The sequence below is a fragment of the Centroberyx affinis genome, unplaced genomic scaffold (assembly GCF_046629955.1).
Source record: "Centroberyx affinis isolate AG114_WGS23_722 - 3 ecotype Tasmania unplaced genomic scaffold, CSIRO-AGI_Caff_v1 ptg001831l_1, whole genome shotgun sequence".
In the NCBI taxonomy this organism is placed as follows: domain Eukaryota; kingdom Metazoa; phylum Chordata; class Actinopteri; order Beryciformes; family Berycidae; genus Centroberyx; species Centroberyx affinis.
This window is the reverse complement of record NW_027280211.1, coordinates 75,252-98,183: the sequence shown is the minus strand read 5'-3', so window position 1 is coordinate 98,183 and position 22,932 is coordinate 75,252. Positions and strand designations below refer to the sequence as shown.

The window sequence follows — 22,932 nt, the reverse complement described above, 5'->3', positions numbered from 1 at the left end:
TGTCCCATGTTCACAGATGCATACTATTGACATAGCCAAAGTATCCATCTGTATGTGTCTTTATGTCTCTTCTATCCATCTGTCTCTTCCTTCCCTTCTTCAATCCATCTGCTTGCCTTTTCCTGTACCTTTAATCCTCCTTTTTTCAGTTCTTGTGTCTTCCTCTTTTTTTATTAAGCTACCTCTGTTACGCAGTGTCCATCTGCTCAAATTTCTCTCTCTGTCTCCCTCTTCCTTGAACTATCTATTTTGCTCTCTGGTGCAGAGTGCTTGTTCAGTATTTAATGGCAAGAGGATATTAGTGTGAGCTAGATGGGTAAAAGGCCAGACACACAGAAATAGAAAGCTAAAGAGATTACTCAGCCTTCATCACATAGAGCTTTCTGACCAAGAACCTTCACATCTCTCTACCCTTAAGGCACATCTGCACATGTTCATAATCCACAAGGCTTACTCACACCCTCTGCTGTGGACCTCAGTTACTCACACTCAAGCCAACTAAAACCTGGAATCTTAAAATTCAGCAGCAACACTGAGTGATTAATATTTACTGAGCAGTGTAGAGTGATTTTTGCGGGGCTTATTCATTTTATCAAGTGAAATTTATTTGCATCACAGCTAGATTTTAATTGTCTATATGTTAAATCTGTAGTGAGTCAAAGCATGTGTGGCCTTAAGATGGATGTCCATTTATTGTACTTGAAAGTGTTTACACATTCCAAGATGATATGTTCATCCCAGCTCCAGTTCACACAATTCACATTGACACACAGGCACACACCAGGAAAAAATAGTGTGTGTGTGTGTGTGTGTGTGTGTGTGTGTGGTGTGTGTTGGAGGATAAAGTTGGGGATTATAGAAACTCGTGATAGCGTACCCTACAAATTGCTAGATGAGGGACTCAGGGTTTTTTATTCATTCCTACACCCACACCCCCCCCCCTCTTTCTTCCTTAAAGCTAGCTTCGGTTTTGATCCCACACTTCACCACCAGAGACATCTTTGTCAGTGTCGGTGCCTATCTCACTCTCCTGCTTACACTCCCCGCTCTCCAGCCCCTCTTTCTTTGCAGCCCCACTCTCCTCTCTGTCTAATTGCTGGCTCAGTCCTGCTGTGCAGCAGTCGGCATGGTAAAACACTCACGGTGGGGAAGAAATGCATCCAATCCATAAAAACAAAGGAGAAAAAGGAGGAAAAAAATCTCTCTTCTTGCTCCTTTGTCACTCTCTCCTTCTCTGTAATCAGAATTTTTCTCCTCCTCTCACTTTTACAGTACATCCACCTTCAGTCTATCCTCTATATGCTGCTTTCTTTGGCAGTGAAATTCTAGCTTTTCACATTAGTTAATCTTGCATCTTGTGATTTGAATTGTTGATTAATCACCTTAAACCTTGCACTGGTAATAAGTTTGACATGATTATCTCTGGTATGTATAGCAAATAAAAGCAGCAACATTTGAGAAAAAAAAAAAGAAAACTGAATAGTACATCCAATCCCCTCACGACGCAGACATGTTTTATTACAAGTAATCAACTTCAGGACGGCGCTTACAGTGAGCAGAGTCTCGTGTGTCTACTGATTGCTATAACATCCCTCCCTGACTGTATCAATAACAGCCAGAGAGCAAGATTAAACATTTATGAGGTGTACACAGCATTGGTAGGAATCCAATCTAGCCTGCCAGTATAAAGTATGCTGCTAGCTACAGCTAGAGTGGCTGGCAGCGTTCCCTGTTAGCGTTACAGCTGATATAATCCACACTCTGAGTAAAGCTGCCAGCAGCTGCATTAGCTGCAGAGTGCCTGCCTGTGAAGTGCTACAAGTAACCTCCGGGGATCGAAATGGTTCAGGTGTACTCTGGATTAAATCATCTCAGACACTTTTCTTGTTGCGACACCGACAGCAGTTGAATGTTGCTGGTGTGGCGACAGTAGAGACTCACCAACCTTGAGCTTTAGTATGTGAACTGACAAGTGGGGCAGGGTGGGGTGGGGTGGGGCGGGGGGCCTGCTGTACAAGGTGATTCACATGCTGACTAGTTGTGACAACAGCTTACCCGTCCGATGAGCACAGGCTCGGGTCCTCTGTACTCTTCGATCACAAAGAACTGGTTCCAGAGCCAGCTCCGGCGGCGGCGAGAGTGAGGCTCGGCCTGCAGCAGGCGCAGCCCCGACCGACTGTCTTCAGACACCACGACCCATTTAGCCCGGCCCTGTGTCCTCTCAGGCAGAACGTCAACACCTGTCTGCGAATGGAGCTCAGGCTGGACAGCAGACTCCTCGTCTGAACCGGGGTCCAGACTGTGACCGTTATTTACAACTTCATCCTCACTATTAGTCAAATTGCCCCTTTTTTCAGGAGTCAGAGAGGGTTGAAGGGTACGGTTTGGTATCTGAGATTTGGCAGCAGATTCTGAATGTAGAAGTGCGAACTCTTGCCTTGCTAAGGGGTTCTTTACAAAGTCAAAACCATTAGTCTCTCTCTCATTCAATTTAAAAGCCACATCTGTCAGGGTTTTCAATTCACCCTTGGTATTCTGAACATGGCCTTCCAATTCTTTGATTCTCACTAAAGAAACAGAAGTATCGATGAACTTTGGGTGTAGTGGGACTTTTTGACTTTTCTTAGATGTTACCTGCAATTCATCATCTTCCTCTGAAAGGCTCGCAGCCACTGAAGTGCCATCTCTCAGCCTCTCCCCCATGCAGACTAAAAGAAACAGAAGCACAGTCTGCGCTGCCATGGCCGAGGGTCACTGGTCAGTTCGTTTCAATGGTTGCTTGGAGAACGGCTGATCAGAGGCAGATTTTCACGATGCTCCATCCTGTCTTTTTTATTCTGTGTGTCTTCTTCCCTCTCCTCCATCATGTTTTCGTTTCTTCTCTCCAGGGTCAGTCTTCATGTTGTTTTCTTTTCTCACATTTTCCCATGCAGTACACATGCTGCAAGGAATCCCACAGTCAGAACAGGATTACCTGAGAGAAGAGATAATTAGTGTAATCTCTGCTGTCTTAATTAAAATTAAAGAAAACTGCTTCAAGGTAGAGAAGTGAACACACGCAAAGAAGTTGACACATTTCTCATTAGCTTATAAACAGAAGGTTTGATGTTTTACGAGACAAATTTGTGGAGAAAATGTGACTATTTTTATACTGTTTTTTGATACTGCTCCTGTAGCCTATGCTGAGTTCCCTATGACTTATTGCAAAAACAGTTGTGAGTTTTATAAATAACTATGAATATCTGATATGAAAAAGGAGAAATCACACTATAACAGATATTATTCTTATTCTTATTATTGTCGTTGTTGTTGTATGTGAATCCTGCTTGGGTTAATTTTAGCTTCAAGGTCTAGGTATTTTCAGGTATTTTCATTGGGTAAAGTGTGCGCTTTAAATTTTTCAATCAGTTTTGAGCCTGGAGGCCAGGCAATGAGGAAGAGCACAGGTACTTTACTGTTTCTTGTCACAGGCAATTGCCTGGCCATCAGGTGATTGATGTCATTCCTAAAGATGGTCTCCCCATGCCTCAACGCCCAGTGGTGAAAGAAGTTCCCCCTTAAGAGATTAATTAGGCTCATAAATAATGTAATCAATTTCTGTCCTCATTTCCCAAAAGTTTAACGATCTGAGTTTCGTTAGTATTATAGTCAGATCCTGGCCATCGATCTTTGAGACTTGATGTACTGAAAACTGTCAACGGCTTAACAAGACTGAAAATGTGTAATCACAATTTGTCCATCCGCCTCCTACCTGCATCCATCACTCTGCCTCACTATTTCCTGCAATGAATCTAAATCTTCTGTTCAACGTTTTTCACCTGTATGCATATGAGTACCCTCACACACACACACACACACACATACACACACACACACACACACACACACACACATACTAAGACACAATGCACTTCATGCACAAATATATGTAGATACACACCTATTTGGCCTTCAAACAAGCGTAAGAACTAACTTCACCAAAGATGTCTTGCAGGCATTTTCTCAAGAACAGGTTTAAGTAAAAATGTTTAACTATAGAAATCATCAAATGTTCATGCAAGAGCTGCTATGATATGCACTTGACCATCGTGGTGCCTATAGAAAATAATTGACACAGTGTATACCGGAAAACTCATAACTCTGCATTTTCAAATCTTCTAGCCTTATCTGTGTTCTCTGGCTAAATGGAGGTGCAATGAAAATGTGCATCATTGCTCTAAAATACATTAATATAGATGCAAATGAGCACAGGGTCAGCCTATGGTAAGACACTATTAACCTTAGATGGTGCTGTCTAATATGAACCAGATATATCCAAATTGAAATGTTTATAAAACAGGACACATGAGACACATGAGACACAACAATAAACCTCACTCTTTTTCACAACTTAAATTGACCTACTTTCTAAAAAAGTAGGCTTGAGAACAGAGAGAGAATTTGAGCTTTTGATCATAGGAAATATTGTGGAGTTAATTCTATTCTCTTTACATCATTTCTTCTCAAAAGAGAAATTACCCTTGAAAAGGCTAATTTTTGTGTGAGTGCATTTCTTTTTTTTTTAGTTTTGCACACACATTATAGCATCTCATCAATATTAATGCCTAATGTTCAGTCACTGTAAACCAGTGTCTCTGTTTCCCATCATCTTTTAACCACCCAAGTAGTCATTCTTCCAAAACAAGATTGTCTTTCTCTGCTATTGTGCATTAGCATCCACATCGGGGCTGAATTCATAGAACACATTTTTCTATGCAAGCTTTGTGACAAAATCACATTGGCAGCAATACATGTCATTCACTGTTGTTTGAAGTCTTTAGAGATATGAGTGTGCATGAGATATGTGTGAAATGTAAGGGAGGCAAAGAGGATGAAAGACTGAGGGTGATTCGCTGTTGCCGGCTCAGGAGGGAATGATGAGTGGTGACATAGCTCTAAATTGCAAATCGCTGTTTCAGTCTCACTTCACTCTGTGTCGAGTCGCTTCACTGCAACAAGACTATTTCATTTTTATTAAAAATAGCCTGTGCATGTCAGGCCTTTACATAGGGAAAAATGGGAGAGAGAGGTGGGAGAGGGAGGGAGGGGGCAGAAGAACATTGGACGGGGACAGCCTGCCTGGCTTAAACGGCCGAGACACGGAGAGACTCTGCTCCATTCGTGCATCTCTCTGACATTCTCTCCTACTGCCATTCGTCTTAATGTTTAAAGACTGCTCATCCGTCCCCTCTCTCTCTCTCTCTCTCTCTGCTCAATGTGGATGAAGAAATCTTTTAAGTCTCTCTCCAAATCAAACTGGAGAAGAGAGGAGAGGCCCACTGTACTCAGCACATCAGTCACCTCCTTATTGTCAACAGCTGACACTCAGACAGCTTAACCCCAAGTGATACCACAGCGAAAGCGCTGTGCTGAACAAGTGTTTAGCCATGTACTTATTTGTCAAATGAATATGCTTCTGTGGTAGGTCTACTGCAATATCTACAGTTACAAGGTACTCTGTGTGTGTGTGTGTGTGTGTGTGTCAGCATGTGCAGATGTGTGGTGATTTGTGCTAAAATAATTACACTTTTGAGATTTGAGAATGATGTTAGCTGATAATAATCTCACATTACATTATGTAGTAGACACAGAATTACATTATAACATTTCTCAAAGCATAACATGGCTCATCTGGCTTCTCTTTTTTTGGTCACTCACACAGAAACACACAGACACACGCGCGCGCACACACACACACACACACACAGTCACATCAGGGCTGTTCATTAGCATATAGTAGAGATACACCAAACAGCCTGGAGCATGACCTTGTCTTGTTAGAGAGAGCTAGAAAAATGACCTCCTTGATGCATGTTAATGTGATTTACACACTTGGGCTAACTATTATAATGAATGCAATGCCCCAAATAGGCTGCTGTAGGCTGCTGACCAAGGTCCAGAGAGCTCATCGTTCTTGTTGTAGGCCTAGTGCGTTTCCGTGTGAAAGTGCACGCGGCAGGTGAATACGCACGCACGGACAAGCGCGCGCGCGCGCGCGCACACACACACACACACACACACACACACACACACACACACACACACACACGCACACACACACAGGTACGGTGCGTAGCCAGGAAACGAGGAGGGAAGCAAAGCACTATCCGTACCATCTGTCAAAGCTTGGCGCTTAGTTCAGTCACCCAGAATATCGTCTGTTTTTCCAAACCTTTCGCTCAGCTCCCTATTATTTCACCTTAAATAGCACACGGTAACATCTGCTCATGGCTCCAAAAGGGGGGGAAAAATCCGAAAGGTTTGCTTCTACAATATCTTATTTACGAGCGCACTCAGCTCCAAATCCACACTGAAACAGTTTTAGCCTCCGAGTGACTAACGACCGGTAGCCTCCAAAATAAATAACTGAGCGATAGATAAAGTAGCCTATAGCCGATGACTGGAAACTTGTCACATCTATTAATGTACACTATGACGTACGATAGACAAGGGGGCTTTCCTCAAATAAACTACAGTCTATCATAATTTAAAAATCATTCAGTGTAGTATCGATCTTACCGTCCAAGACAGATGTGTGTTGGCTTTTCCTCCAACTGGCCGCTGGTTCAAGTGAACTGAAATGATCCAACGTGGGAAAGGATGCGGAGGGTTTCTCTGAGCAAGACGTGTGGTCTGTCCACTTACCACAGTGGGTCTCTCTCTCTCTCTCTCTCTCTCTCTCTCTCTCTCTCTCTCTCTCTTTTTTTTTTTTTTTTTTTTTCTTCTCCCTATAATAATATATTTATTTATCATAGGATTATTATATATGATTTTATATGCAGGGATGCTGTACAAATATCGCAAAGTAACAAAACTTCAAAGTAACAGGCTATAATAATATTACAGTTAAATACCATAGGCTACATAGGATAAGGTTTAAACTGACTAGTGAGCACTACAGACAAGTCCCCATATAGGAATATTACAGAAATATTATAGTGATTTTTTGTTGGGGCTGGACTCGAGATAGGGTTTGCTTCTTTGATGAAAACAAAAATGTTCAGTTCTATGGCAGAGTGATGCACTCTGATTGACTATAGAGAAACTGATATTCGTCTACATGGTGCAGTCCTGCTTTGCACAGAGATTTTTCTGATCAGTCTTGAACTCTGTCCAGCTGATCCTTGAACCTGACTGATAGCTTGTGACCCAAGGGTCGCTCTTCAAATCCCCTGAATCCAGCTGGGAAACCTGGATGAGGGTGAGGAGGATGTGAATGGGAAGCCTTCTTTCCCCTCTCCCTCAACATCTACAGTCAACCAACAACACACTTCACTCTCAGATGTTCCAGTGGAGATGATCATTGCTCAGGCAGCTCTCATATCAATGTGCTCAGTCAATTTGCTTGGTAAAATAAACCTAAACTAAAGCATGGTCACCAAACCATGTCCATCATTCATCTTGGACAGTGGGCCAGACACACACACACACTTGCTGTTAAAAATTCAGTCATAAGTTGTAAGAACATGCACATCATATCAGCATGTGCAGCACCACGGTATGTACCTGTAGTAGCCTAATTAATTTGCTATGAATTTTCCTCCCATATGGTGGATATAGCCTTGCCCTTGAAACCCGTCACCATTCTACTTTGTCTGTCTTCACTGAAGTTCAAAAAGAAATTCCCCACTCAGGATGAACACCACTGTCTCTTTCTGCTTACTTCTAATTTACTACAAGAGTGCTCAAACAGAATGAACAGGCAAGATCAGCAAAAGATCATTTATTAAAAAATTTATTGAAGAGTGTCTTTATTGAAGAGAAACTTTTGAAGAATTCTGTCAGCAGACAATTCTGTATTCAACACCTAACCAATTATTCCCAGAGCAAAATTTGTTCTCTTATCCATGCGGCACTACATTATGACCTTCTCATTACAATTTCTTCCAGACCTTTTCTCTTTTCACTATCCCCGCTACATATTGTTGTGCACCCTGCTCCTTTTTTCTGCTCCCCTCTAACACTTATCTGAACCAGACACATAGTAAGTTGAAATCATCTAACACACTTGAAATGATTACTAATGATTCAACATCTAAATTGAAATGTCAGCCAGTAATTTGTAAATGCTGTAATACATTTATTATGATAAGTGCAAACATAACATCAGCTGTTTATTAGAGGGACCAAATTATTTCAGTTCATTAATTTTGTATCTGCGGCTAAGAATCCATCATGTCTAATCCAAAACATTTGCTCACTTTCCTCATACCATTTTTATTTCTTTCATGTATTCACTGAGACTATGTCACATCCTGTCTCTCCCTCCTCTCTTTTTTTTTTTGTCTTCGCCTCTCCTTCTCTCTGTAGTACTCCTCTTTCAAATCCTCTCTGTTCCTGCGGGTCCAACCTTTTGAAGTGATGTGATAAAGGTCTACACAGTTTCCTGAGTACGCGTCCCTGTGCGTGGCTCTGTACACAGCTTCCCTGGCTACTGAAACAGCCTCTTTCACTGTCAGCCCCCACTGCACCTCTTGGTCCAGCACAGAGTAGGCGTAGGGCGATCCTGAGCCCACAGAAAAGAGCGTTCCCTGGAGGCGGGTGCCGTCACTGCACACATAGTACAGACTGGGTCCGGAGAAACCTTGTCTCCCTTTAGGAAAGCACTGCTGCTCACCGATGGTTGAAGAGAGGCACTGAGTCTTTGCCAGAGAGACTTTTTCCAGACTGGCACTCACAGACTTTTCCCTGTCAATCATTTGATTCTCTGTTGTTTCTGTGTGGTCCTCCAGACCCCTCTCTATACCTCCATGAGGGCATCCATCTATCTCTCCTCCATCCCAGCCACACAAGGTGGCAGCCACACACAGCTCGGTTCCCTTAAATGGGTGAAGCATGTGTGAAAGCAGTTTGGCAGCCCCGCCTGTGGATAACCGTCTGCCATGGCGGAGTTGGTAAAGCCGCAGTTCTCGAGCCAGAATTCTTTTCCAAAGGGCGCAGTCGGCTGACGTACCTGAGGTGGTACCCACCAAGTGGCTGTGGATGGGCAGGATCTTCTGGGCGGCCGGGCACGCCACAAGCCCAGAGCAACTGGAACGGGTGTCTGCTGCGGCCAGCACGCCGCCCTGGAACGTGAAGGCCAGGGTGGTGGTGCCATGAGACATGGGGAAAGGCAGAGGCACAGCGTGAGAGGGAGCAAGAGGAAGGCCAACGGGCAAGGAGAGCGTTGGCAGGATGGAGTCCTGAGATGAGATGGCACTGGAGCTCTGGACAGCGCTGATTTGGCCAAACTGTATCGGGCTTTCATCTAGGTACTCTGCAACTGGTATATAAAAATTAAACAGACTCACACTGTTGCTCAAGGGCAAACCACTCGTATAATTATATCCAGTCTTCTTTCCAAAAGGCATTGAAGAATGTTCTGTGGCAAAACTGTCAAGAAAATTATCCTGGATATTACATAGATCCTGTAAAGCCATTGAATATGATCACACAGACTGATAATTTTGAATACCCCAAACAACTTGTAAAATGTCTTATCATTTAATTTGCTTCTTTGCTCCCTTGAGCCGCTCTATAGCCCTATCAAAACTATTCATACCAATTCTCTGACTAAGACGGGATTCATATGCCATCTACAGTTGTAGACTATGCCTATTTTAAAAGCAGTCACCCTTTATATAGGCAACAAAGATGGTGAGGCAGCCTCCATCTATAATGTTGTCATCTAAAACAACTTATCAGCAACAGTTACCAATGCCTCATTACCTTGACTTGGACGCCTTAACATCAATCGCCCATGGGTAATTAATTTTGGCTCTGAGATCAGGTTCTTGCTCAAATGTGATTTCTTCAAAGTTTTGTGTGGGCGTAGGCCAAAGAGGACACGTACAGCATGATGGCAAAGCCTAAGCTGGGGCACTGAATGAGGTTATGAAATTAGTCAGACTCTGTGCTTTAATGAATCACTGGTATGGAAAGTTCCCAATAGAATCAGCAATAAAATTAATCTTACACAACCATTTTTGTTAGACTAGATGTGGGTCAATCTGCCACACAGCAGAGAAAATCCAGCCAAGCCTTTAAGGTAGGTAACGAGGCACTTCATGCAAATCGCTGAACTTGCAGCACCAGAATATCAGGTAGTCCCACATCACACAGGGTGTTTGCTGCAACAACTGCCACCTGTACTGAAACTATGGGGTGAAGTCTCAACCACTGAAAATACTTTCAGAGGGGCAACTTCATTTTATATACTACTTACTACTTACTACAGCGGATTCATAATCAACTCAAGGAATATATTTTTATTATTTTTTTAATTGATCTGAAGTCAAACAAACAGTACTTAACAGAATAACATACAGTTCCTGTTGCAAAATGAACGTGTCGCACTCTAACATCTTTGGATATGCCTTTGTTGCTGCTATAATATTAATGGTAAGGAACTCTATTACATCTTACTATATATATATGATATTTGATTGAATATGATAACCCTAATAACAGGAATATGTTTATTGTGAAAATGGCTAATCCTTTTTTATGGCTTGGTATGTTTTTTTAAGCAAGAAAACATCCTCTCAAAAATATGTCCACCCAATATGTCTGCTGCCTGATGTGTTTGAATGAGGAAGACTGTACGCTCACCTGTATTCAAGAGGACATTGATGTGAATAATACATTCATTACATTCTCTAAATTAGAATTTCATTTCAATGTCTTTCATTTCACACAGGGACAATGTGTGTTACAAGCCATGTCAACGTCCTCGTCCCAGAGTGGTGACAGCCTGCACGATAATTTCATAGTGTTTGACTCTGTCCCTGACAAAGTGACAGATGGCTCAGCGATCCGTGTGCAGTATCAATGTTCCTGGCCATGTCAGCTCGCGGTGGAGGTGGTGGTGATATCCCCACCAAGGAGGACGGGGCTGGTGGTGTTCAGGAGGGAATGGATCAGCAGCAAACCCCACCGAGTCCCCAGGATCCACGAGGTGCGGCTCAGATTCCCTCGATCCCTTGTATATCAACGTGACTTTTTCAACAGGCACATTTTGGAGGTCCAGAATGTGACAGTGCGCGCTTGGCTAGACCATCTTAATGATGACTATGAACCCAGCACATACCATGACTCCGCAGTGAGGATCCACAAAGTGCTACAGATTGTGCCTCTCTCTGAACGTCCGACTAAACCTCCCACTGAGTGCCCTTCATGGCCTGCCGAACTGATGTGGCAGATGACCAGAGACAGAATCTATCAGTGTCCACATGAGTCAGGTCAGGCCTCAATCAACCTGTCATGTTTTCATACCGCATACTGTCCAGGTTACATCGGTATCACAGGTCACACGCTGAGAAACCTGAAGCTTTTAATGGAAGCCTGAAAACATTGTTTTTTTTTCCAGGAGAGGACACTGGCAAAGACAAATATGCTCGCTGAATCTAATTGTTGCCTCCTTTATTTCTACACAGACACAATCGATATGCTAAAGTTCCCCCTGGCAAGCACCGGTGAGCGCTTTGGAGTGGTCCGAAAGTTCCAGCCTTTCATCAACAGAGACCTGGAGAGAGCCCGTCTCCATGCTGTGACACAGCCAAGGTTGGACTTACACTTCACTCAACAGCCAGTCTTATTTAATTCATTTTAGCTGGTGCTTCAGTTCAGTTCGGTTCCTGGCTAACCTGCATGAAGTTCTGTAAATTAGCATTTTTGCTAACTCCGGCATGTTTACATCTTGTATTTTTATGCTGATGTTCATTAACGTGCTCTGTCCCTATCAAATAAACAAATAAATAAATAAATAAATAAAGTTACTGTAAAATACACAAATTTTTAGAAATTTTAGAAATCTGAATTGCAACATTTTATACTGAGGTGTTAACTACCATACAAAACAATGTCACACACCCTCAGTAAAACTAATACTGATGACAAATCACCATATATTGCTATATATAATGCCAGTGTTCTTAAAGGGTAAGTTTGTCGATTTTGGACCTATATATAATTTGTCTCTAGTACTTTGACTTGCAGACAATATTGACTCCCAAGTCAACTGCGACCAACCGATGTATTTATATTCACAGCCTGGAAATCAGCAGCACCGCACCATTTCCACTCAGTGGATAGTCTTCTCCCAAACTCTACCCACCTCTGTTTACAATTTGACTTGACCATCCACAAAACTACATCACGCCACCAGTAACGCACTTTCACCCCACAGCAGGCTCTGCTGCGGCAGAGACAAATACTTCTGTTATTTCCTGATTAGTGAAAGTGTGCATAATGGCACGTAATGAATTGTGTCATGTTTACTCTCAACTCCCCCGTTGAGCCTACAAATGGCTTTTTTAGAGATATTTTGACATAGACTATTTGGACCATTGTTAGCACCAAGAGGCCTAGCAATGGAGCTCCCTGTTTTAACCGACAGCTGACTCTGGAGTCAATGTCTGCGGGTCCAAATACTACAGGAATGTAAGAGACAAATTGCATACAGGTCCAAAATCGGCAAACTTATCCTTTAAAGCAGTATAGCCAGATCAGGTTCCAGTCACAGAGGTTTGCGTTGATCTCAGCAGTTTGATGTGGACCACAGGTCATGACTGTTTCCTTCTCAGTGCTGCCAGCTGTTACAGCACACCCCACTTTTATTTTTACTTCACTCTCATTATGAGTGACTTTATAGGCTTCATGAAGCCTCTTCATCAGAGCGTAAGCTTTTTATTTATGGTTGATGAAAGATGCTGAGGTCAGTCATTTTCAGCATATAGTACAGTGATTCAAATTCAGCCTTATGCTTCAGTAGCCAAAGAAATATGTTTTCGTCAAATCATGTTTCGTTGCTTGGTTTTCAGCGTCACCATATCTGTGTGGATCTACCTACTGAAGTGGTGTCACAGGGAACTCTGTGGCATCATCCATCATGTTGATAGGAGAAATATATATGACTCCCTTCTGATGCAGCTTACAGACACAGGTGGGTCATAGCAGCTTGTGGATACACCTGATACCAGTTTAGGGGATGAAAGTGAAGTGTCATGTGATTATTATGAGTGATGATATGTATTTTGTGAGATTGTGAAACATGCTGCAATATGTTTTAATAAAGAGCTTTGCTTCTCCTGTGGTGAAATATATGACTGTCACATCTCTTGTGTAGGGGATGTAATAATTCAGGCACGCTTGACAACTGGAGGAGATGAAGCTTTCCGATCCCATGTGGTGTTACCCCTGTGGAAATGGATTAGATTAGACTGTTACATACAGGACTCAAAGGTATGGAACTACAGTAGGTGCCTCCGGGAGGTGGGATAAGGAATGGCAATTCAAATCCAGCTCATGACAAAACCTTCCAGTCATCCTCTCTCATCGTAGTTTAGTTAGGAATCCTGGCATTGCAGTGTTTGGTTTCCTTTAGGAACAGCTGTAAGATCCTGTAAGATGGTTCTTTTCCAGCTGGGAAACTCCAGGCGATTGCAGTGTGTACTGCAATTTGGAGTCGTTCACAGCTGAGTAGATTTATCTGTGTCAAGATCTCATGCTTTATTTTGTCTGACTTTTAGGTGATGCTGGATGCAACGTGGGATAATGAAACTCACAGACATATATATAAGTAAGACATTTTATGGATTTGTTTTTTAAAGATGCTACATGTCGTTTTTTCTGATTCAAATATTGTGAAATGAGCCGTGAGGACAAAATAAAATAAGCAAAACACATAACTGTTGCCATTACAAAACATAAACCCAGTGATACACTTTCTGCCATCAGTTTGGGTGTTCTCAGGCTTGACTCCCTGCAAAATACTTTCTGGCTGAGAGGTTCTGCAAGAGTATGCATTGCAGCAATGGCTAGACAAATGGTGACAGAAAGGGATGGCTCACACTATAATCATGATTGTTTTAAAGGTTTGAGTGTTATTGAATATCTTATAGATTTCAGAACAATATCCACTATGATGACACCAGTGGATACTTTGCGATTGGAGGAGGCAAGTACATGCCAGGCATCAAAGGGTATTTTGGGAATATCAAATACTATCGTTTTGGAACTAAAAAGGTACGGCGTCTTAATGTTTTTGTTAATTATTTTCTAGTGATGAGTCAAATATCTGTGAATGAGTTACACACAGTGATCCCATTGTTCTGATATTATCTATGTAAATACCTGTGTGTGCTGTTAATCCCAGTGTGATGAAATAGGATGTTATTACGACCATGTTACAGGTGAAAAATCCACTTTTCCCTAAGCCGACATTAGAGGATCTGGATAAGACTCATCGCGAGTGTGAGGAAATAAAAGGATTTACAGCAGCTTTTCTTCAGGGAGTGACTCAGAGTCACCAAGCTTTAAATAAAGGTGAAATATAATTTTAATGAGTCTGTTTAATGGGTGTTGCAACCCTTCTATAGGGATCACTGAATTGAATACCAACCTAGCAATACTCACAACATAACACCGCATATGACAGTTTGTGGACACTTTTATCCAAAGCACCTTACAGTCTCTAGAGTGCACACAGTTTTACTGTGGGTGGTATCAGAGGGAATTGACTCTGGAAGTGTTAGTGCCATACTCTACCCAAACAGCTATACAAGACCACAGTTGGCCCTGCGAGATAACATTATTTTTAAATATTTTCTTTCAGATTTCTGTATCCCTCACTTCATAACATTGTGGGGCCAGTTCGGACAGAATATCTGTCAACAGACATGGACCTGGGAAACACAACTTAAGCACATTGCGCTTTTTCGTTTCTTGCAAACAAAAGAGGAGGACCTCAGAACAGGTGTCATAAATTGTATGAATTATCCAAATATCAGTGATAGAATTAATATATTATCCACATAGTTATTTACAACTATCTCCTGATATCTGTAGGATCTTGGGGCATGAACAACCTTCAGCACCTCAGGACAAGTTTGTTTGAGCAGGCTGTTGGTATAATGTTCAATTTGGATCAGACAGACATCCAAATCACATCCACCCTAATAGCTCTGCTGCAGGCGTCCTGCTGCTTTGGAAATCACCAAGCGTCTCTCTTGCTGGCCACCATCCACCTTGCTGGCCTGGGGCGCTCGATGGACCAACAACAGGTAGAGTCAACACCCTCCTTGTTACTTTATCAAAGGTAATGGCACTTCTGTCATGATGACTCATTTCGGCCTCTGTGTCTTTCAGGGTCATGTCTATAGTTTGATTGGTGCAGTGGGAGATAACCGTTTCACCCTCATGCATGTCGGGTACAAGCACACACAAGGAATCGACGGGTTTCCGAAAGACTTTGACATGGCTTATAGCTACTATTCCAATGCTGGGGCACAAAGCAATATTGACAGTTGGAACATACAGGAAAATCAGGTAAATTTACTATAGAACTACAGAACTTTCAATGGTCTAAAATTAAGTATTAGTAGTAGTGCTAGCAGTAGTAGTAGCAGCAGTGACAGAAGTAGAAGTATTAGTAGAAGTAGTAGCATTAGTAGTAGTAGCAGTAGTAATAGTAATAGTATTAGAAGTAATAATACTGGTAGTAGTAGTAGAAGTAGTAGCAGCCAGCAGTAACAGTAGTAGTAGCAGCAGTAGTAATAGTAGTAGTAGCAGTAGTAATACTAGTAGTAGTAGTAGTAGTAGTAGTAGTAGTAGAAGTAGTAGCAGCAGTAACAGTAGTAGTAGTAGCAGTGGTAAAAGTAGTAGTAGCAGTAGTAGCAGTAGCAGTAGTAGTAGTGTACTAAATCGATATCTCCCCTTCCTGTATCTTCTCTCAAGCAATACCCACCTGACCACATCTATCTGAACAATGAGGAGGATTTAAAAAGCCTGAAACATGAGTCAAGTGACGCCTTTCAGTATCTGAAATTCCAAGCAGAGAGAGGACATGTAGAATCTCAGGTATGTGTAATATACAAAACAATTTACTTTTTATGAAGATACTGCATACACACTATGTATCTTTGGTGCCAAAAGCAATACAAATAGCTTAGATAAAGTTAAAGTTAAGGTATTATCAGTAGGCAGGGTCAGGGTCTACAGAACTGGCTAAAAAATACATTTGAATACCTTAGAAACTCCTGGGAACAATTCTTTTCTGGGGAAAAAATGGAGCCTCGAAAGACATAGCAAGTGCCGTGAAGTGGATTGAGAAGAGTGCTATGCAGATGGAGGATCCCTCAGCCATGTATGACTACTCCATTCTACTGCTGAAGGTAAGATTATAAAGACTGTAATTCGTTTACAAAGAATTGAACACTGGAAATTGTGTGTGCATGTGTGTGTGTTTTGACAGTTATTGATTGACTGATTGATGTTGACTCTTCTAGGGCCAGGGGGTGAAAAAGAACATTACCCTCGGTATTCAGCTGCTATTGAAAGCTGCAGCAATGGTACAGGTTTACTTTGCACTAATCAATCTGTATGTTTTCCGTGTGTTCCTTTACTATGAATACCAGTTTCTATCTCCATGCTTTAGGGGTCAATTCGTGCCTTGAATGGTTTAGGATGGTACCACAGCACTATACTGAAAGACCACAAAACTGCAGTGAAATACTTTGAACAAGCTGCACGCAATGGGAGTGATGATGGCATGTTTAACCTGGGAATTTATCACCTCACTGGGAACAACCCAGACAGTCCGTGGATGAATGAGGTTTGAGTCCCGCACTCTGTCAAAATTAACAGCGAGTTGAAGTTTTAATATTTGATATAGGTTGATGAAATATCTAGCCGGAGTTTGTTATGTGATCCACAGACGGCCGCGTTCCAGCAGTTTCTGAATGCGTCTAGGTTCGGTCATGTAGCTGCTTCAGTGGAGGCGGCCTGGTACCTGTCGACAGGAAGCCTGGAAGGGGTGTCTCAGGATGTGGAGAGGGCTGTGATGTAAGAGGCTTTCATTAGCTTGGTGAAGAAAGCTTTGTTATGGGCTGTTGCACTGTAGCCTGCAGCTCAGTGGCATCTAATTTCAATGACAGTGGCTAATTCAAGGTCAGAACCTGGTATTTGCATATCTAAAAATAAATGCCATTGTCATTGGCATTATTGTCTGGCTTAGAGAGACCCTGCTTAGCAATGTGACTTTAGTGTCTTTTGAATTTAAAGATGAAGGTGTTGTAGTGGCTGTTTTCAGAATGACCTCGAGTAATCACAAAGTATTTTAGGTCATGTTACAGTGTCGTATCACTTTGCTGTGAAATCCACAACTTGCCATTCAGCATTTATGCGAGTAATTAAATTCCATAATACTTTATCATCCTTTACCTGCCATGTAGATTGTTGAAAAGGGTCTGTGAGCGGAATGGACACCTTGGATACATGATCAGAGAGGCTCTGCAGGCCTACCTCCAGGGCTCTTGGTAAGGATTTTCATTTTAACTACTTTTCATTTGTCCTAATTTTAATAATTTTCCATAGTGACTAAAAAAAGTGGCTAAAATTGTCTTCAGCTTCAGTTTGTGTGCCATTGTTATAACATTTCCAAACATTCATTTCACAGGGGTGAAGCTCTTGTAAAGTATGTTTTGGCAGCTGAAACTGGTCTGGGTCTGGCCCAGACCAATGTCGCTCACCTGTGTGAGGTATGTTGACTTTGATTTTACTGTAACCCACTGTCTCTGTCCTTGAGATAATATGGCATTAGTTAAACAATGATAGTCCATTTAATCAGATCTTAAGCACACATCTAAAATCACAGTCAAATAAATGGAGTTCAATATTCGTTTGAATGTGGCTGGTGAACAAATTTGCACATAAATCAAGTCACACAGGAAGCCCTCAAACCATGCTAGGGAGAAAATATAACAGTTTATAATGTAACCTTCACCCTTGCTGAAAGTCTCTGTTCCATCTCATTCAATACTCATTCTCCCAATTGCAGACACTGAATCTCCGTTATGATTGTCAGTGGAGATATCACAACTATTCCCTATTAAACTATGATCCCCATCCATCTGGTGAGTTCCTGTCTTGTCATATTGCCTTAACCTCCCTGTCTGTCAATCAGGTTGATAAACAGCAAGCACCTATCTTGTTTTATAGGTCTACTGAAAATGGGAGACTACTACTACTATTCCTCCAGCAGCCGAGAAGACTCATTATCCTTGGTTGGCCGGGCCATATCGATGTACAGCAGAGCAGCTCTAGCAGGCAGTCCTCAGGTGACAGATTTACTCAGGCTGTAATCTCACCACCCACCCCATGATAAACTTAATTAGCCTTGCACTGGCTTAAGCCTGGTGTAATAAAAACAACAAACAGAATTATACAACGTTATTATTTAGAAACTTTCTCGGTGAACAACCCATCAACCCACTGTTAAAGTCTCATGATTTTTATTTTCACATTGACTCGCAGGGAATGTACAACTTGTTTGTTTTGGCACAACAAGGGCACGTTCATCCACTGAGCCTCCGAGGCTTGCTGAATGTGTCAAGTCATGATAACCTGGACATTTTGGCGGAGAAGATCTTACAAAGGTGCTTCTTTAATTGAAAGACGGACACAACAATGAAAAATGAATAATATTCTGATTATTGTATAGATAACTGATATTAGAGTGTTGGATAGGAAATGATACTGGCAGTATGTTATGCTTGTAGTTGTATAGGTTGAAAAATAATATGGAGGTGTGATATCTACGATGTGTAACATGGTTTTCATTGTTTTGTTTCTGAAGATGTGTAGAGATTGAGGATGAAAAAGCGGTAACGCCATGTTCTTTAGCCCTGCTCAGAGTCCAGATGGGAAAAGCCTTGAGGAAAATGACTCAGAACGGTGCACAGCTCGCGTTGGTAGGCATAAGGCAATCATCTAATTTGTAGTATAATAGAGAAATTCAACACACTGCAGGCTGCGCCCCTGTGTTGTCTTCCTTTGATAATATGATGTATCCTGAATTAGCCTCCATCTATTGAGTCAGTATAAGTGAAAATGCAAATAACACCTTCCTCATGAATAAGAAATTAAAGACACTATAGACTGCTATTTTGAGAATGAAAATGTGATCATTTATTTAAAACTCCCTTTTCTGTTCCTCTATAGGCTTACGCATCTCTTCTCAGTTTCTTCATCATTATCATTATTGTTCCAGTGCAAATCTGTTTTGGTAAGTCAGTAATTGTAATCTTCTCCATTGCATCACGTGGCACGTATTTGCCACAAGGTGGTGTAATTTCCCCACACATTGGTTTACTGACTCTTGCCCTGACTTGCACGCTACATAAAAAGATAACTTGTGCTATCACCTTATTGATATTCCTTGTTATCGTTTTCTCTTAAATTGTTTGCCACTAGTGGGAAACCTCCTTGGTTCTATATGAAACATGTAAATGATTATACTGACATCATTAAACAATGTGTGACCATATAATTACCTCTTTTCATCCTCAGAGCATTTGCAAATTAACACAGAACAAAGGAATGCCAATCGCCATGCAGTGGAGGTGAGGACAAGGACGTCGGCTGTCAATCAAGCCGGTGTCAACTGGAATAGAATGCAAGATGGCATCATGGGAAGGCTGGGCAGCATCTCAAGAATGGCTGAGAATCTCTGGCTTACCATACTGAATGGTGAGCAGTGGCTCCGGCAGACCAGTGATTTGGCCGTGACTGTGTCAGGCGTGTGTCTGTGTGCTTTCTGGATCACACTGCTCTATCATCTCTTATGACATACAATACCCAATACAGTGATCCAATAGCCGCAGTAAAGCCCCAGACAGTACATAAGAGTGTGCATTTAGGGGATGAGTTACAACGCTATTCATATGACACATTTGTATTTTAGAGGCACCTGACTCATTTTAACTTAGGAGAATGAAATAAGAGAGGTGCTGACAGGAATGTGAGTGTGCTGCTTTATCAGGCACTTGATAATGATTTCCTCATACGCCATTTTTTCCATTATTTCACTTGTGTAAAATACTTATCGCGCTGTTCATTTTATTAATACAGACCTACATTTTTTATTGTCCTGGGGAGGCGGTGCCAGGGGAAGACACTGAAGCCTGTATTATGCAACGTGTACACTGAAAGTTTAATAACACAATTTCATCAATTAATGGGCTGGAATGTTTTTTTTTTTTTAATGCAGTGACTTCTTTTGTGAGAATTAATGACTTCAATAATGGCTTCACACTGTTATAATTGAAAAGCACTGGCAAATGCTGTGATGGTCGGGTTATAAACACAAAGGGCCGACCAGAGCCTCAGTGATGGATTGGTGACAGGAAGCTTAGTTCTAATAGGTCAGCTATTAAGACTTGTTCCTGGCCCTATCAGTGACATGTTGATGATAAGTGTCTAACAGGACACTGGACATGCAGCAACAGCATGCAGGGCTCCTCCTAAGCATTTTATCCAAGGCCACTGCAGTGGCATTTCAGTGGCTATTGATTTAGTCCCTGAGCGGGCAGGTGCTTTAATTCCAGTCAATATATAAGATAAGGCAACAAGGCAACAGAATCCGTCTTACCCATCACTAAGGGAGACTACAACAGGAAGCCTGGCTCGAAAAGCTGAGTTGCCATAGCAATGTAAGACAATACCTGCAACACGCCTTTAGACCAGTTCCTGGGTTTAAGTCAAAAATTTGTGCTTTTATTGTGGTGTTACTGTTACCATGAAGATAATCTGATGGCCTGTACCCCATAGAGGGATTCTGTTTCTGTGCGCTCGGACAAATATCTGGACTAGGCCGTGTTATTCAGTCCTTAACTGTTATTTACAGCTCTAGATGACTGTTGTGGTGATGTGGAGTTTATAGCAGTGTGTGTTGTTGCCTGGTATTCATGGAGCTGTCATTAGTTAAATAAGGAGTTTCACAGTGTAAACAGCAGTATCTGGAGCTCCTTCACTTCAGACTGATGATGCCTGTGTAATTTGGGAATGGAATAATGATCTCCCTCTTCCTTGTTCTATCCTTGTCCTTCTTGCCTTCTCTCTCTGTCTGTCTTGTCCCAGTTAAGTATAGGTCACTAAATCTGAAATATTACATACTGTTTCGCATATGCACTGTAACCTCAGCCTCATTTTACAGTTTGCTCTGTTGTAATTTTATTGGCCTGTATGCCCACCGGCTAATATTTAGAAAAACAAAACAACAACACAAAACAAAAACATTACTGCTAAATTCACAGAAACAAAGGTTGAAATTATATTGACATTGATGTTGAATCTAGTGAATAGGAAATATGCATTTATCTTTAGAAACCATAATGCACAATTTGTCACTGAAGATGTACAATTTTATGGTTCTAAAACACAATTCTATTGCTGAGACTCTTAATTATGCTGTAAACAACAATCGTTAGTTATTATGTGTTTTCAGCATTTTAAATGTTTTAGCAAGTTATTTTAATTAAAGTTACCTGGTTGGTCATGCAAGCAAATGGAGATGCTGCAGGAAAGCTAACACTCTTCTAATGCTAAAGGTAATCTGAGGTTATGATTGATCAACACATCTGCCCTGGACTTGTAATTATTATTTGAAAGGCTTTAAACTATGCGGTAGATCCTCTTGATTTCCTTTTGATTGTTTAATGAGTTGATAACATACTGATGGATGTGACCTTGTGTCATGGCACTGTATTTCAGTTCATTGCTATCAGACACTTTGACCAACATTAGTGCAAAGTGACAGAATCTCACATTTGATTTACAGCTTTCACACTGTACATTGTTATTCAGTTCAGTTAAACTCTCACTGAACCTGCTGCTCTGTTTGAGCAACAGGGTGGCATCAAAACTTTGACCGCCAGTGCATTCTTGTCAAGAATAAATCTGTTTATTTCATTTGTAGAAGTGTCAAAGTCCTGTGGGTTCAGCCCCACTGGCATCATATGTTTATTATTATGCATGTGCTATCAGTAAACCTCACAAAAAATGCAAAGAACGCATTTTATGGTTCTGACCTGATTATGGCTGCACAATTAATTGTGTACAATTGCATAGGCTATTGTAATTTTAGTTTCCATCATTATTAATGATAGAATTTGACAATATGTAAACATCTAATTTAATATCATTTAGAACGGCTGCTGTACTATAAGCACCCTCACTGACTTTCCATTAAATTCTTCTGCTATTCCCAATGAGCACTGCGACCAATCACTGCCACTGAGAGCCATTCTATGTGACTTCAGCATGCACAGCCATAGCAGAAACAAAACACACAGCTGGCAGGAGAAACGAGCAGCCTAGCACTTGAACTTGGAGTCAATAGCCAAAACTGATAAACTGATATTAGTCCAAACATTGGGTAAGAATGGATAAATCCACTGTTGATAGAGAGACAAATCCACTTCTATTTGGAAATATTTTGGTTACAAACAAGACACACACACACGCACACACACACACACACAAAATACTGGTGAAGTTCACGTACACACTTAAAGTGCATCCACGGTCACACACACAGGCGACATCACCCATCAGCCGCCAATACTTACACACTAACCTGTCTATCGCTGTAACACCATTGGTGTTACCTTTAACAATCAGATGAACTTGGCCTTCTGACAGGATCGCGTCAATATGGGGAGTTAAACTCTGGCTGTGTCATCTCAGGATGCCTGATCACCTCAGATGCCTCTGTTTTTAACTCTGCCTTCACATACTGAGAAACCTAGGAAACCAGAGCAGAAATGTAAGAAGTCAACTTGGTAAGCCTGAGTCCCTTGTTTGAGGATAGTGTTGCCAGATTTGGTTTGTATAAAGGCCCAGACATAAGGTTATACCAGGTCATAAAAATGTGCTGTAGTGCACTACTGAACTATGATTATTATCACAAGTGTTATCCTGGCAATGCCTACTGTATATTCATATCAGTAGACAATCTATTGAGGACTTGGGATATTAAGTATGATTTATTGCCCTCTAGGCTAGTTACACAGGGGAAAATATACTAACACCTCAACTCCTTAGCCTCAGCTGGATTGTTCACAGCCTGGTGTCATG

The 22,932-nt window shown here is 41.5% G+C and overlaps 2 protein-coding genes across 2 annotated transcripts; one reads left to right on the top strand and one right to left on the bottom strand.

The window, feature by feature from the left end:
• Nucleotides 1–2,034: 2,034 nt before the first annotated feature.
• psmb11b (proteasome 20S subunit beta 11b) lies at nucleotides 2,035–9,769 on the bottom strand. Its single transcript, XM_071529671.1, has 4 exons — nucleotides 9,748–9,769; nucleotides 8,816–9,301; nucleotides 8,332–8,620; nucleotides 2,035–2,329 (listed from the first exon to the last, which is right to left on the bottom strand). Exons 1-4 carry the CDS (start codon nucleotides 9,767–9,769, stop codon nucleotides 2,035–2,037), a joined length of 1,092 nt encoding a protein of 363 aa, XP_071385772.1.
• A 387-nt stretch (nucleotides 9,770–10,156) lies between these two features.
• On the top strand, nucleotides 10,157–22,034 carry LOC139652567 (protein sel-1 homolog 3). The gene is made up of 24 exons (XM_071529675.1): nucleotides 10,157–10,419; nucleotides 10,718–11,258; nucleotides 11,454–11,580; nucleotides 12,840–12,961; nucleotides 13,145–13,260; nucleotides 13,548–13,597; nucleotides 13,920–14,043; nucleotides 14,211–14,343; nucleotides 14,633–14,773; nucleotides 14,866–15,080; nucleotides 15,166–15,345; nucleotides 15,754–15,876; nucleotides 16,050–16,190; nucleotides 16,305–16,367; nucleotides 16,454–16,630; nucleotides 16,733–16,860; nucleotides 17,250–17,333; nucleotides 17,474–17,555; nucleotides 17,855–17,930; nucleotides 18,016–18,134; nucleotides 18,331–18,452; nucleotides 18,653–18,767; nucleotides 19,018–19,081; nucleotides 19,366–22,034. Exons 1-24 carry the CDS (start codon nucleotides 10,360–10,362, stop codon nucleotides 19,641–19,643), a joined length of 3,381 nt encoding a protein of 1,126 aa, XP_071385776.1. The 5' UTR covers nucleotides 10,157–10,359; the 3' UTR covers nucleotides 19,644–22,034.
• The last annotated feature ends 898 nt before the right edge of the window (nucleotides 22,035–22,932 follow it).

Excerpts from the sequence above, each read along its gene's own strand:
- psmb11b (XM_071529671.1), bottom strand. The coding sequence starts at position 9,769 with ATGTTAAGGCGTCCAAGTCAAG. Across the intron at positions 8,621-8,815 it reads CACCTTGTGTGGCTGGGATG|TCTCCGGACCCAGTCTGTAC; the intron begins GAGGAGAGATAG and ends GGAGACAAGGTT. Across the intron at positions 2,330-8,331 it reads TACTACAGAGAGAAGGAGAG|TGAGGATGAAGTTGTAAATA; the intron begins GCGAAGACAAAA and ends TTTGACTAATAG.
- LOC139652567 (XM_071529675.1), top strand. The coding sequence starts at position 10,360 with ATGAACGTGTCGCACTCTAACATCTTTGGATATGCCTTTGTTGCTGCT. Across the intron at positions 11,581-12,839 it reads CATGCTGTGACACAGCCAAG|CGTCACCATATCTGTGTGGA; the intron begins GTTGGACTTACA and ends CTTGGTTTTCAG. Across the intron at positions 18,453-18,652 it reads GCGGAGAAGATCTTACAAAG|ATGTGTAGAGATTGAGGATG; the intron begins GTGCTTCTTTAA and ends TTGTTTCTGAAG.